Source organism: Ranitomeya variabilis, chromosome 1 (genome assembly GCF_051348905.1).
Source record: "Ranitomeya variabilis isolate aRanVar5 chromosome 1, aRanVar5.hap1, whole genome shotgun sequence".
In the NCBI taxonomy this organism is placed as follows: Eukaryota; Metazoa; Chordata; class Amphibia; order Anura; family Dendrobatidae; genus Ranitomeya; species Ranitomeya variabilis.
The window spans coordinates 728,863,776-728,878,502 of NC_135232.1; the positions used below are offsets into that span (position 1 = coordinate 728,863,776).

Genomic DNA, 14,727 nt, shown 5'->3' on the forward strand with positions numbered 1-14,727 from the left:
GTCCTGTTTTTTTGTAAAATGCAAAATAGTGCTGTATATAAGCAGAGTAACAGACAGCAAAAACAGTGGCAAAATGGCCTAAAATACCCAGACTTGGAGCACGCAGATATATGAGGCCTTTTTTGATGAATTTAAAACACACAAAAAAAACAGTGGCACAAGGCTAGCACACACAACTATGCTATGTACTGTATGACTGACAAACTATGATTTTTAAAAGAACTTGGCACTCAGTATTTGAAAGTTATTTTTGCTTCCTTTTATTAGTGCATCCAGACAAAAAATAGCTAGTGAACGTTTTCGGTCCGGCAAAGGACCTTCATCAGACAATTCTTTGACATGAACTATAAGGTGAAAAGAAAGGACTTCACAAAACATGAATTGTCACATGATGAAGAGATATTGATATACAATATTAAATAATCATATAATGATAAGTAAATATGAGCAACGTAGATCTAAACAAAACAAAACTAAAAAGCGAGCTCTATTCGTGAGTGCTCAGTGAACGGTGGAGGTTCTGGTGAGGCTGCAGAACATACTGTAAAACCAATATAAGGGAAATAAAACAGTGATATGACTATATACATGACTACGTATATATATGAGACATCGTGATTACTCGTAAATCCCGCCCCCTGCACAGTAGCTCCGCCCCACCACATATAATCCCGCCCCCCAGCCCATTACCACACACAATCCCGCCCCCACCACATTACCACACACAATGCCGCCCCCCCACCACATCACCACACACAATCCCGCCCGCCCACCACATCACCACACACAATCCCGCCCACCACATCACCACACACAATCCCGCCCGCCCACATCACCACACATAATCCTGCCCCCCACCACATTACCACACATAATCACACACCCCACGACATTACCACACATAATCCCGCCCCCCACCATATTACCACACATAATGCCGCCCCCACCACATTACCACCATTACCACAGATAATCCCGCCCCCACCACACATAATCCCGCCCCCACCACATCACCACACATAATCCCGCCCCCACATTACCACACATAATCCCGCCCCCCACCACATTGCCACACATAATCCCACCCCCCACCACATTACCACAGATAATCTCGCCCCATACCACATTACCACACATAAAGCCGGCCCCCACATTACCACTCGAGGCTCCATCCCCACACAATAACACACGAGGCTCCGTCCCTCCACATTACCACACAAGGCTTCGTCCCCACACATTACCACACGAGGTTGTCCCCACACATTACCACACGAGGCTCCATTCCCCCACATTACCACATGAGGCTCTGTCCCCACACATTACCACATGAGGCTCCATCCCCACACATTACCACATGAGGCTCCGTCCCCACACATTACCACACGAGGCTCCGCCCCCCCACATTACCACATGCAGCACTTCCTTTCTATGTAATTCAACCACTTCAGCCAAGGTAAACGTACATTTAATTGCATCCGCATTCTCCAAAACAAAATGAGCCAAGAAGAGTCGCCAGGTCCATCTCACAGGCCGCAGGAAAATCTGGACAACGATGCAGTAGCTGATCGACAACAACAATATCGACTAAATCATAGGATTGTTGTCATTATTTACTTTAGTTTAATGACCAGCCGCGTTAATTAGATAGCAATGAGCGTGCCGAGCGTTAGCTGGCTGGAAACAGCTAGTACAAATAATAAAGGTTAAAGAATCCTAGAGAAACTAAGTAGTGAAGGATACATAGTGGAATATTCCTTTCATAGAGAGACCACGATCTAATCTAGGACATTTGATACAGGTATCGGTGAGGGTCTAGACAGCCAATAACAGTGAATATCAAGTGAAAGACCTAGAAAACATGAGCAGGCATTAGATGATAACATGTGTACGCAATATAAAACAAATAGTGTAACATACCTAGTGACCAATACAGAATGATAAAGAACACCCATGCTTGAATTATAAGATAAAAGGAGTAAAAGTAGTAGAAGGATATGTGCTATGATAAACTGTACCTGGATGTGGAAGCAAACCAGAAAGGATTAGAGAGCATTAAACTAATGGCAGCCTGCTGCAGCGGGTAAATGGCTATGAAGGACAAGAAAAAAGAAAAAAAGAACACAGGTGATATATGGGGCTAGAGATAATACTAGATTAGGTACTAGAGAATATAGCACAATAGTGCAAAATACCTGGGGGGTAGGACACCACTCAAAAGGAGAAAAAGCGCTGGGGTCTGAAGCAAAAGGGTTGCGGGAGCAAAGCGTTGTAAAAGAGGTGTATATAAATTAGAAGCAGGGAGATGAAAGAGGGGGCAGGGGACGCACCGTCCCACTCAATATACCTGTGTCCGCATCAAAGGAGAAGGAGAGCGGCAGTGCGCCGTACAGCAGGAGCAATGCTGCAGCGCTGTAAGACTTCCGGGTTTAAATCCCTGCAAGAGGTGGCGTCATCACGGGCATGTGACCGCCCGGGGAGCAAGAGCACATGTGCAGAGACCCAGAAGGGGAGCGAAAAAAAGGAGGAGAAGACAGAGCTCGTAATAGCACATGCAAGGGCATAATAAGAGCCAGGTGGGTATAGTAAACTCAAGAGTCCTGACGGGGAGGAAATGTAAAAGGTATAGAGGCAAGGGAGAGAGAGGAAGAGAAGGCTGCAGCAAAATAATAGAAAATAAAGAAAAGAGGGAAACGGACCAGTCTATGACCAAAGACAAATAAAACAGTGCTAAATCTAATATGCACTATACCATATAAAGTGATAGTGGTGCCCAGTGCGGTGAAAAGGAGTCATGTTACCGATTCTAAAAAGAAGAAGAAGAACATTGAGTTAAAAACAATATACAAGTACAAAGTCATAACACTACTGTATAAACATTTACAAAAAGGATGACAAATCATATTCCCTATTGAGCCCTTTGGGCTCAAGGGTCTGGAGTGTAAATATCCAGAAAGCTTCCCTTTTTTTAAGCATTTTGGTCCTGTTGAGACCTCTCCTATTGGGATCAATTTGTTCCAGAACTTGGAACCTAAGTTGGGAGATGTTATGATTTTTTTCGTGGAAGTGATATGAAAGGGGCAAGTGGGTTTTTTACACCAAATGGTCGACTTATGTTGTGACACCCTGTCCTTAATTGATTGAGTGGTTTCACCCACGTAGGCTAAGCCGCATGGGCACTTTATTATGTAGACAACATATGCGGACTCGTATGTGTAGAAGCCCTTAATAGGGATACCTTTACCCGTATGGGGATGACAAACCTTTGGACCTTTTGGTACATTGTTGCATTGAAGGAAACTCAAGCAAGGAATGGTACCCTGTTTTTGCGTCTGCAAAAAAAGTTTGCCTAGGTAGAAAGATTTTGGAGCCCACATCTGCTTTCACCAATCTGTCCCGTATTTGTATACGTAGTCATGTATATAGTCGTATCACTGTTTTATTTCCCTTATATTGGTTTTACAGTATGTTCTGCAGCCTCACCGGAACCTCCACCGTTCACTGAGCACTCACGAATAGAGCTCGCTTTTTAGTTTTGTTTTGGTTAGATCTACATTGCTCATATGTACTTATCATTATATGATTATTTAATATTGTATATCAATATCTCTGCATCATGTGACAATTCATGTTTTCTGATGTCCTTTCTTTTCACCTTATGTATTTATAGTTCATGTCAAAGAATTGTCTGATGAAGGTCCTTTGCCGGACCGAAAACGTTCACTAGCTATTTTTTGTCTGGATGCACTAATAAAAGGAAACAAAAATAACCTTCAAATACTGAGTGCCAAGTTCTTTTACTATTGTCTTATGGGTTGAAGACCCTACTTGAGCACCAACAGCACCTACTCTATTGAGTGCTGTGTTTCCCTCTAGTTGAAACTATGATTTTTAAACAGGCCTCAGTCTGACAGAACACACTGTATATATTTTTTTTTTGGGGGGTGAATTTTTGGGAAAAAAAAATGCAACTAGGTATATAGCAAAGAAGCTGCAACAGCAGCAGCAGACAGTTATGGAGCTTTGAGAGGGATACAGTGGGAGCAATGGACGCACATACAGTGCCTGCAGGCCTTGCACTGATGTGGATATGCTGTGCCCTGCCTACCTAGCGCTGCAATATCGGGACCCACGAATTAGCCCTAAAAAGGACTGTTGGTTTCTCAGGAGTTTTGGATTTAACAGTTGCAGACCTACACTAACTATAAAAACCACCATTCTGATCCTATCTCGGCAGCCCTCCCTACTCTCACTGAATCTGGAGCAGAATGCGGCGAGCAGGGCAGCGCCAGGTCTCTTATACTCGGGATGATGCTGTGCGGCCAAGCCAAATCACTGCACGACCACAACAAAGATGGCTTCGGCGTTTCATGGCCTGGCAGACAATCTCTGCAGCGGGATTGGTTGGGTCTCTAAAGTCCGACAAAAATACTGGGTGGATACACCAGTTACCAGCGAATAATCCCGGAAATGCTCGGTGCTCACTGAGTACACCGAGCATAGTGATACTCGGACGAGTAACGAGTAGTGGCGAGCACGTTTGCTCATCACTAATAACAATGTATGGGTTCCTGATAAGATACATATATTAGCGAATACATCCAAATTTATGTTTTTTTCTAGGTATATATGTGTCTGTATGTGGGCACTTTGTATGCAGGTGTCTGTATGAAGGTGGTCTGTGTATAACCATTTGTCTATATGTATGCAAGTGCTCTATGCATGCATGTGTCTGTATGTATGTGCTCTGTTTGCACATATTTGTATGTGTCCTGTGTATAAATATATGTGTGTGCATGTATGTGATTGGTGTATACTTGTGTGTCTGCTATGTGTGTAGACATATGTAACACCTGCACTGGGAACTGTCAGGGCAGCTTCTGGTATACTGGGACTTACAGACACTAAGAAGAGCTTTGCAGCTGCTGTTAAACAGGGACCTACAGACATTAGCAGATTTTCCCCTGAGCTGCAGTGGACTACAATTCCCAGGTACCCTTGTTTCAGTCAGAAGACACAGCCTGGATTGGATGAGGAGGGACTTGAAGGGAGGAGCTGGGCAGAAAGTGAAAGCAAGAGTGCAGAGAAAGAAGTGAACGTGGCAACTTGCTGTGAGAGACTGAGCACGGCGGATTTGCATCCCTCTACGCTGCATTGTTGTTGTCCCCTCGGATATACTCGCGCAGCTGGAGAGAGTGCGGCTTTCTTTTACCCTCTGAAGCAAGTTACATCAAGAACTTGGAGAGTTCTGCCGGCACTCCCACCATATAAAGGACTGAATCCGGCCGCCCCCAGCTGGTGTTCAGCGAAACATCCGACCGTTGGAAACACGCAGTGATGCCCTTCTGAGACTTGTGGTCCTACCAGCGCTATTTACAGTGAGTACACTACAGCCCAGATTATTGCCATTAATATTCATCTAAGTGCACCAACTGTTCTAATTTGTGCGCCAACAATCCGCGCCAACTGGGCCCCAACGTTAGGACTGAGTTAAACCAGAAGAAACAAAAAACCCTGCTACGTTATACTTGCAGGGTTGAAGTAGAATTAGAGTGTGATGTGTATATGACTTTGACAGAGCACAGTTATTTGTATTGCATGTTATCCTTTTAAATCCATCTCATTTATGCTGCATAGCAATAAACCTGTTAAACTGTTTTACTCCTGATCCCTGTGAGTGTGTACTGAGTGTGGCAGGGGCTTCCCGAGTCAGCCCCTGGCAGAAGATAATAGTCCTTCTGCAGTCCCAGAGAGAGCTCCAATCAAGATTCGGGTGGAGGCACTGCACCCTGGAGAGGTGAGACCCCCCATAACACCCAGTGTACCGTGGTAGCCCTAAAGGGGTGTTACACATATATGTGTGTAACACACAATGTGTATGTCACATACTGTGTGTGTATGTAGCATCCTCTTATAAATCTCAACTGCAAAGACAAGAGTTTATAGGTGTAAACATGACAGCAAACGACCAACAAATGAGCAAAATGCTGCTCATTCAGTGGGCCATTGGATTGGTTTTGGTGGAACAAAAACCATTGATCTCATCAGCAAATCACTCGGTGCAAACAGCAGATGTGGTGCTGATAATATGATACTTTATGGGGACAGATTGATCTACTGGTGATCGTTCTGTGCCCAAAATTTGTCATCGTGTAAAGAGGCCGATAAAATAGCACCAAACGACTTCAATATTGTCAATAGTGCTCATTTAGCGGTCTGAACTCAGTGCAAGTAAATGTAACCTAAATGTTTGCGTGTGATGGTGTAATATGTGAGCATTTAGGGCCCTACTATACATTTTTGCCCAGGGCCCCACTTGGTGTAAAACCAGCCCTGCTATCAAGGTATAGGTGAAATACAACAAATCCTGTACTCAACTTATTGAATACTCTGCTGGCCAGTGCCCCTCCACTAATGAGTGACAGCTACGGACAGTGGTTGGCGGCAACAGTCATGGAGGGATATATGTAGCGCCCCCACCGCTGCAGGGCCGAGGGGTACCCGGCACCGGGCCTCTGAGTCTCGGTTCTGGGGTTGTCACGGTAGCTAGACCCGGTCCGTGGCCCTGCCTGCGCGGGGGCTTCCAGGGAAAGGGTGTTGTATAGTGGTGATGTTACGGTGCAGTGTAGGCCGCAGTAAATAACGAGGACACCAGGTTGCAGTCTCTTTACCTCTTTACTGATGAATTCAGGGTCCTCAGTCCGGAATACGGTTAACCAGGCTGCGCAAGTCCGGCCGGTCCGATGGCACCTCCAGAGTTCCCTTTGCAGATGGAAATCTGTGCCTTCCTGCTAGCGCTATGTGTTGTGGTCCTCCCCTGCTGTGCTTACAGGATAGTCCCCACAACTGTTGTGTCTGTTTCTCGTGTTCCCTCACAACTTGATCGGATGATGTTCTTCTCCTCCGTCCCTCCCTGATGTTCTGGTTAGGACGCACCCGTATGACGGGTAGGCTCGGAGCTCTTCCGGGACCCTAGAGTCGCCCCTCTCCTAGTGTGCCCCCTATGTCTTCGTAGGTGATTTAGGTGAGACAGCCCGCCTGTAACTGACTGTCCTGCCGTTGGTTTGAAGTATTGCCTGGAGCTCTATACTTCCTCGGCGTTCCGGCCGCCGGCTGTGCGCCTCAGTAGGATGTTGCCTCGGTCTAACAGCACGACTCCCACTGGTATTCTCCTTCTTGCTTTGATCTCGTTTCTCACTCAGCACAATATATCTCGCTTCTGATCCTTTCTTAGGGCACCGCCGCTATCCTGAGCAGGCACGGTCCCGTAACGTTCTCTCTCGTTGCCAGGCCTCTGTCAGGATCCCACCCCTGACAGGGACCCTACCGAATCTTCCCCCACAACACCCTCTGCCACAAGGTGTTGCCTGGTTCCAACCCAGTCAGCTTTCTCTGATCTAACTTCCTGCCTGATTCCCAGTTTTACCAGACTGTGAGGAGTGGCCTAATGAATAGTACCCTTAGCTCCCCCTGGAGGCCCGACTGTGAAATGTATTGGTGTATGTGATACCTGGTCAGATGAACTCCTTCAGTGCCATCAGACATACCATAGCCCCCCTTAGCGGCAGAGCATCAGTACTGCAATGACCAGGACTCTGGGGAGCTGCACTCCCCCCCGGTTAAATCCAGTACTCCTGGACTGGGAAGAAAACAACAATACATGTCAGCAAAAAGACATACAATTTTGAAAATGCAATAACAATAAGCAAGTTTGAACAGAGCTTCCCTTTATGGGAGGTGAGGACACTTGAACGTTACAAACATGGCTAGATATTATAGATAACAGTCTATAAATAACTTCTCTTACCCAACCGGGTATTCTACTTAGTGCAAACTTTGAACCATAATTTAACATTGCCTTTAAGGACGTATAAGCTTAACCCACTAAAGAACTATTCTTAAAACACTATAACACTGATCAACGGTTCTTCATTTTCTTTCTTTATATCTGCAGGACCGCCTTTCCTAACTGCTCCAGGCCTGCTGCCTCTCCTTTCTGTTACAGGACCGCCCCTTTCTGCCCGGGCCTACTGTCTTTCCACTGCTATACACGGTATAGAACGTATCATCCATCTTTCAGTTCAAGATTACTGAGCCATTCCTGTATGGCTCCTAGGAGGACTCACTGATTAACCCTGTACGGGTTCACTTTCTGTCCTCATTCTCTAACACATTATTGAACATTTCTTACAATTAACTAGCTTTCTACATATAACTTTACATATAAGCACTATCACTATTTTTCTTAAGGCATCATTAGACTCTAAGTGCTATGAGTGAACGTTCCCTTTAAGAGGGGACCAAGTCTCTATGAAGTAGTGCAACTCCTCAGGCTGCAAGTCCGTACACAGCAAGGACTCCGGTGCGGGTTCCAAGAACCGTGTCTTCGCAAAGAGTCCTTCTTTGATGTAAAACCAGTAGAGAGCACCTTTAAAGGGCCACTGTCACCCCCTCCAGCCGTTATAAACTAAAAGAGCCACCTTGTGCAGCAGTAATGCTGCAGTCTAACAAGGTGGCTCTTTTGGTTCTTGATTAAGTTATTACCTCAATAAAGCGATTTGAAAATTGTCCACAAAGACCAGCTATTGTACCGGGAGGCGGTCCGAAGCGTCCTGTATGAATCCCCCAACGGCCGTCACTCTTCTCTTCAGGGGCGCTGGTTTCCGCCCCCTGAGCGCTGTTATCTTCTGAAATCTGGCGCTTGCGCTGTTCTTTCCTGCCTGGGGCCTGCGCAGTGTTTACTGTGAGTCACAGCACAGACGCAGGGTGCCTGACTGCGCCTGTGCCGGCAGTGCGGCCGCCCTGTTACTGAATCCCCACCCCGCACTGTGTTATTCATTATGCACAGTGCGGGGCGGGGATTCAGTAACAGGGCGGCCGCACTGCCGGCACAGGCGCAGTCAGGCACCCTGCATCTGTGCTGTGACTCACAGTAAACACTGCGCAGGCCCCAGGCAGGAAAGAACAGCGCAAGCGCCGGATTTCAGAAGATAACAGCGCTCAGGGGGCGGAAACCAGCGCCCCTGAAGAGAAGAGTGACGGCCGTTGGGGGATTCATACAGGACGCTTCGGACCGCCTCCCGGTACAATAGCTGGTCTTTGTGGACAATTTTCAAATCGCTTTATTGAGGTAATAACTTAATCAAAAACTAAAAGAGCCACCTTGTTAGACTGCAGCATTACTGCTGCACAAGGTGACTCTTTTAGTTTATAACGGCTGGAGGGGGTGACAGTGGCCCTTTAAGAAGGTGCAAACTATATACAAGGAGTTTGTATCATGCATTGTTCATGATTCTGCAGTTCTTGATAACTGATGCAAAAAGTGAAAAACAAACAAAAAGCAATAGGGATCCCGGGTCAACAAAGGGATCCATTTCAGAGTTAACCCTGGACGGGTTTTAGCAGCAACAAGCAGGAAACAAACAGTTAAATGAACTATATACATACTAATAAGCATTCTTGCTTTTACATTTTCTGGCTGCCCCCACCGAGGCTTTACCTGGCAGGTGGCCCTCTGCGGCCCAGGCAGGTCGGACTCCAAGTCTACTCCCGATGCCAGGTGTACCCCATGGGTTCGGGTCTTCTGCATGACCAGGTCGTGCGCTGCCATGAGTGTCTGCGTGGGTCTATGGATGATGCTGGCAGAGGCTGCAGCAGCGGCTTCAGCGGCAAGCTCCTCCCCCTCGGTTCGGGATACTGCCAGAACGGCTGTACAACGCTGCATATCCCGGGCCCACCAGTTGCTCCCCTGCAGATGCCGGCGATATGTCACCACGTCTCCCGGTTTCAGGAGGGACTTCGCACCATCCTCACTCAGGCAGGGCTCCACCTCGTCCCGGGTGATGCGAACTCGCAGGGCCATTCCAATTTCCTGGACGAAGCCTTTCCCCTCCCGGGGCAGGTAAACAATCACAACGCCCCACTTTGGCTGGGAGCCCTCCAGCAGCTCGCCTCGCGCCTCCCGCTCCACTTCTCGCTGGAACTCCGCGATCAGATGGTTCCGATATTCTCCCCAGGGGAAGGGCCCGAGGTCGTACCCCCCCGGTGCATTGGCACCAGACGGCGGGGGCACTGGGGCGCCAATGGTCGCAGCAGCGGCCGGGTCGGGTGCAGAGGGGAGGCGGCCTCCCCGGGGGTCGCGGCACTGGGTACCTTCACTTGAGGTAGCTCGCCTGGCGCCACTCCCCTCTCCTGAGGGAGGCGTACGAGCTGGGGACCACCCAGGCACGGGATGCCCCACCGGCAGCTCCCAGGGATCCAAATCCTCCAACGGGGGCATATCGGAATAGTTCCCCGGCGACGGGGGTCGGTGCGGGGCCATCCTTTTCCACAGGCCTTCACTGGTCTCCAGTCCCACCTCATCTGAGTCATGGTTTCGTTTCTTCGGTTTCCGCCCGCCACAGAAAATCAGAAGGCGGGTCTCGACTGCTGAAGGACACGTCCTCAGGATGCAGAAATACTTAGACTGGGCGGCCATTGTCCTTCGCGCTCTCCAGCTTGTCTACGCCCACTCCACGCCCCTCTTCTTCTCCTGCGCTCTCCTCAGCGCTGCAATGGCGGCGGTTTTGGCAGTAATCCTTGTAGTAATGGCAATACACAGTCTTTGTAATAAAGCACAGTAAATCACAGTTCCAAGGCACACATGACCTGATTCTTCAGGCTTAAGTAGATCCTGTTCGTGACACCAAGTTTTGTAGCGCCCCCACCGCCGCAGGGCTGAGGGGTACCCGGCACCGGGCCTCTGAGTCTCGGTTCTGGGGTTGTCACGGTGGCTAGACCCGGTCCGTGGCCCTGCCTGCGCGGGGGCTTCCAGGGAAAGGGTGTTGTATAGTGGTGATGTTGCGGTGCAGTGTAGGCCGCAGTAAATAACGAGGACACCAGGTTGCAGTCTCTTTACCTCTTTACTGATGAATTCAGGGTCCTCAGTCCAGAATACGGTTAACCAGGCTGTGCAAGTCCGGCCGGTCTGATGGCACCTCCAGAGTTCCCTTTGCAGGTGGAAATCTGTGCCTTCCTGCTAGCGCTATGTGTTGTGGTCTTCCCTGCTGTGCTTACGGGATAGTCCCCACAACTGTTGTGTCTGTTTCTCGTGTTCCCTCACAACTCGATCGGATGATGTTCTTCTCCTCTGTCCCTCCCTGATGTTCTGGTTAGGACGCACCCGTATGACGGGTAGGTTCGGAGCTCTTCCGGGACCCTAGAGTCGCCCCTCTCCTAGTGTGCCCCCTATGTCTTCGTAGGTGATTTAGGTGAGACAGCCCACCTGTAACTGACTGTCCTGCCGTTGGTTTGAACTATTGCCTGGAGCTCTATACTTCCTCGGCGTTCCGGCCGCCGGCTGTGCGCCTCAGTAGGATGTTGCCTCAGTCTAACAGCACGACTCCCACTGGTATTCTCCTTCTTGCTTTGATCTCGTTTCTCACTCAGCACAATATATCTCGCTTCTGATCCTTTCATAGGGCACCGCCGCTATCCTGAGCAGGCACGGTCCCGTAACGTTCTCTCTCGTTGCCAGGCCTCTGTCAGGATCCCACCCCTGACAGGGACCCTACCGAATCTTCCCCCACAACACCCTCTGCCACAAGGTGTTGCCTGGTTCCAACCCAGTCAGCTTTCTCTGATCTAACTTCCTGCCTGACCCCCAGTTTTACCAGACTGTGAGGAGTGGCCTAATGAATAGTACCCTTAGCTCCCCCTGGAGGCCCGACTGTGAAATGTATTGGTGTATGTGATACCTGGTCAGATGAACTCCTTCAGTGCCATCAGACGTACCATAGCCCCCCTTAGCGGCAGAGCATCAGTACTGCAACGACCAGGACTCTGGGGCGCTGCATATACATAATGTTATCAGTGCAGCTGCCGTCACCCTGATAACACAAGACTAGAGTAAGAACGACACAGAGAGTAGACACAGCGCTTTATTGTGTGACAAACGTGCTGGAACTCATTCTATTTTGGTGGGTTTATTATTCTTCCAGTGAAAATATCAGTAGAAATATCTTTGTTGTAGATGGTGAATAAGAACGGTCGGTCAAATGGGACGTGTGGTGGAAGACTGAGCTTCTTTATTCCAATGGTCGTGGCTGCAGCGGCTTCTGTTCCCTTCTCATCCACTTTCAGCACGGCTTTATGGACAGCCTACAGAGGTTGAGAGCAGAAAAGTCATAAAACATAGGTCACCTGCGCTCTTATTGAGTCTTTAAGGGAGTGGTCAAATTAGGAACATTCCCTCCCACAAGTGCCCCAAGAATCAGCTGCAATGACCAGAGAAGGCAACTGAACGTGTTCTGCTGGACAAATGATGCTCAAATCTTTGGACAAACTATTTTAATAAAAATGTCTTTTTTTACTAAATTATGTTGGGAGGGGCACACTAATTTACATAATTTTCCCCATGGAGCATTACCAATGTGATTCCAGTCAGTCTCATTAAGGAGATTCAGCCCCTGAAAATGATTCTTTGCTCAAACCCAAAATTAATTTTCACCTTTGACACTTTTAGCCTGGAGTCTCCTGTAATTCCGGATAGGTCTGCGTCATCAGAAAATACCTCTGTGATACCAAAATGTTCTAGTTCCTTCACAAGATCAAGTTCTCCGGAGATTGAAAATTTTGGAATTGATAGAATAATCTCTCTGTGCAAAGGGAAGAAGTCTCATTATGTCATAGAAATGTCCCACTAAAAAGTCCATGTTCACACTGCAATCATGATTTTTCAATTGTGCCATTACAATAATAACAAGTTAATTTTCATTTTAAAAAAAACATACTGAGCAACTAACCTGCACACAGGATGACTAGCATACCAGGCACAGCCTGTAAATAGCAGACGTGTTAGTGCAGCTCTGGGGTATACTATAGGATGTAATTCAGAATCAGTACCGGATCAGTAATGTATGTACATAGTGACTACAACAGCAGAATAGTGAGTGCAGCTGTGGATTATAATACAGGATATAACTCGGGTTCAGGAAGGGATCAGTAATGTATGTACACCGTCACTGCAACAGCAGAATAGTGAGTGCAGTTCTGGAGTATAAGGCTATGTGCACACTTTGCGGCGTGCTCTGCGGGTTCTCCCGCAGCGGAATTGATAAATCTGCAGGGCAAAACCACTGCGGTTATCCCTGCAGATTTATCGCGGTTTGTTTTGCGATTTCCGCTGCGGGATTACTCCTATACTATTGATGCTGCATATGCAGCAATATGCAGCATCAATAGTAATGTTAAAAATAATAAAAATTGGTTATACTCACCCTCTGATGTCCGGATCTCTTCGGCGCTGCACGCGGTGCGGGAAGCCCTGACAAAGAAGGTCCGGAGACCTTCGAAACGCGTAGGCACTGTGATCCCTATCGGCACCCGTCCTCTGCTCTTTCCCCCTTTTCCATCCTGGTGACGTCACCCTTACTACACGCCCCCCTACTCCACCGCTCTGCCTAGCGGTATTCTCGCAGCCCACGTGTGCCGGTCTAACAGCGTTCCAGGCGTGTGTAAGCAGAGCACTAGCTAGGGAGGACGCTCCCGAACCAGTGAGTGCTTCTGCCGTCCGTCATCACCGTCTGGACCTTCCTGCTCCGGACACACAGCTGGCAGCTGCCCCTGCTCCTATCCACACCAGCACTACGCTAGCACCTGCTACTTAACAGTAAGTGTATTAACTTTAATTCATCTGTTATACACTCACATACAGATTGCACCTACCATAGGCAATAAGTCATTGGGCGGTCGGTGATTGCTGGCCACGGCGGTCTGGCATTTGCTTATCTTCATTTGTGGAGCTGTGACTAGCAGTGTTATTGTAGGGACGGAGCCGCTTCCTCATTGTTGTTAGCTGCCTATTAGCAGCTCCTGTGTATCCATTCTCAGGTTTCTCATTCTTTAGGCACTTTGATCCTATTGTACGTTTCCAGCTGGTTAGCGCAGTGTCCTTATCTATTTTACAATCCTCCACATTACGCGACAGATTTAGCACAGTGGCTGTCTAGGCACCAGCAGCTTTCCATCTTGTTTATCTTAGGAGCGCCAGTGTGTTTGTTCTTTTGTAGACCTTCTATAGGTGTCAGTGAGAAAACTAGATTTATTACCACCTTCAGCCTTCAGTCCGATCAAATACGCCAGATATTGGAGAATGCATGGCCTATTTTAAAGGTGGACCCGATTATTGGGAAATTTCTTCCCACCCGACCTTTGGTGAAATTCAGACATGCTAGAAATCTCCGGGACTGTTTGGTGCAAAGTCACTATGTGAGCCAACATCCTCCAACTTTTTTGGAGAGATTTACTCCCAGGTTTGGATGTCATCTGTGTGGCCGCTGTGTCGCCTGCCCTAATGTGGATACCTGTGACATATTTATTGATTCAAGGGGCGCCAGGACATATTCTATTAGAGCACATATTACGTGTGTTACACGATATGTGATTTATTATGCTACCTGCCCATGCGGACTTATCTATGTGGGATTGACCACTTGTCAACTGAAGGTCCGCATTAGGGAGCATGTCCTGGGGATACAGGCAGCTGGCGGCCACATGGATGCATCTAAACTTGAAACACTACCTAGGCATTTCAAGGAGTTTCACGGATGTAATGCATCATTACTCAGGGTTAGGGGAATTGATACCCTAAAAATTAATATTAGGGGGGGTCAACTCTCTAAAAGGTTGGGGAAGCTGGAGACGCAATGGATTTGGCGTCTCCGGACTATCCACCCGAAGGGTCTAAATGAA

The 14,727-nt window shown here is 48.0% G+C and overlaps 1 protein-coding gene and 1 long non-coding RNA gene across 5 annotated transcripts in view; both read right to left on the reverse strand.

Annotated features, from left to right (window-relative positions):
- Positions 1-361: 361 nt before the first annotated feature.
- LOC143764253 (uncharacterized) lies at positions 362-2,817 on the reverse strand. Its single transcript, XR_013213140.1, has 4 exons — positions 2,750-2,817; positions 2,016-2,088; positions 1,741-1,849; positions 362-541 (listed from the first exon to the last, which is right to left on the reverse strand). It is a non-coding gene; the product is annotated as an uncharacterized LOC143764253 (long non-coding RNA).
- A 9,085-nt stretch (positions 2,818-11,902) lies between these two features.
- Positions 11,903-14,727, reverse strand: part of LOC143781753 (alpha-1-antitrypsin-like) — a 59,755-nt gene continuing 56,930 nt past the window's right edge. For all 4 annotated transcript variants that reach the window (XM_077268549.1, XM_077268564.1, XM_077268556.1 and 1 more), the window contains exons 4-5: positions 12,485-12,632; positions 11,903-12,135 (exon numbers count right to left, since the gene is read on the reverse strand). In XM_077268549.1, coding sequence (XP_077124664.1) covers positions 11,947-12,135; positions 12,485-12,632 — 337 coding nt within the window. In that variant the 3' untranslated portion in view covers positions 11,903-11,946. The remainder of the gene's footprint in view (positions 12,136-12,484; positions 12,633-14,727) is intronic.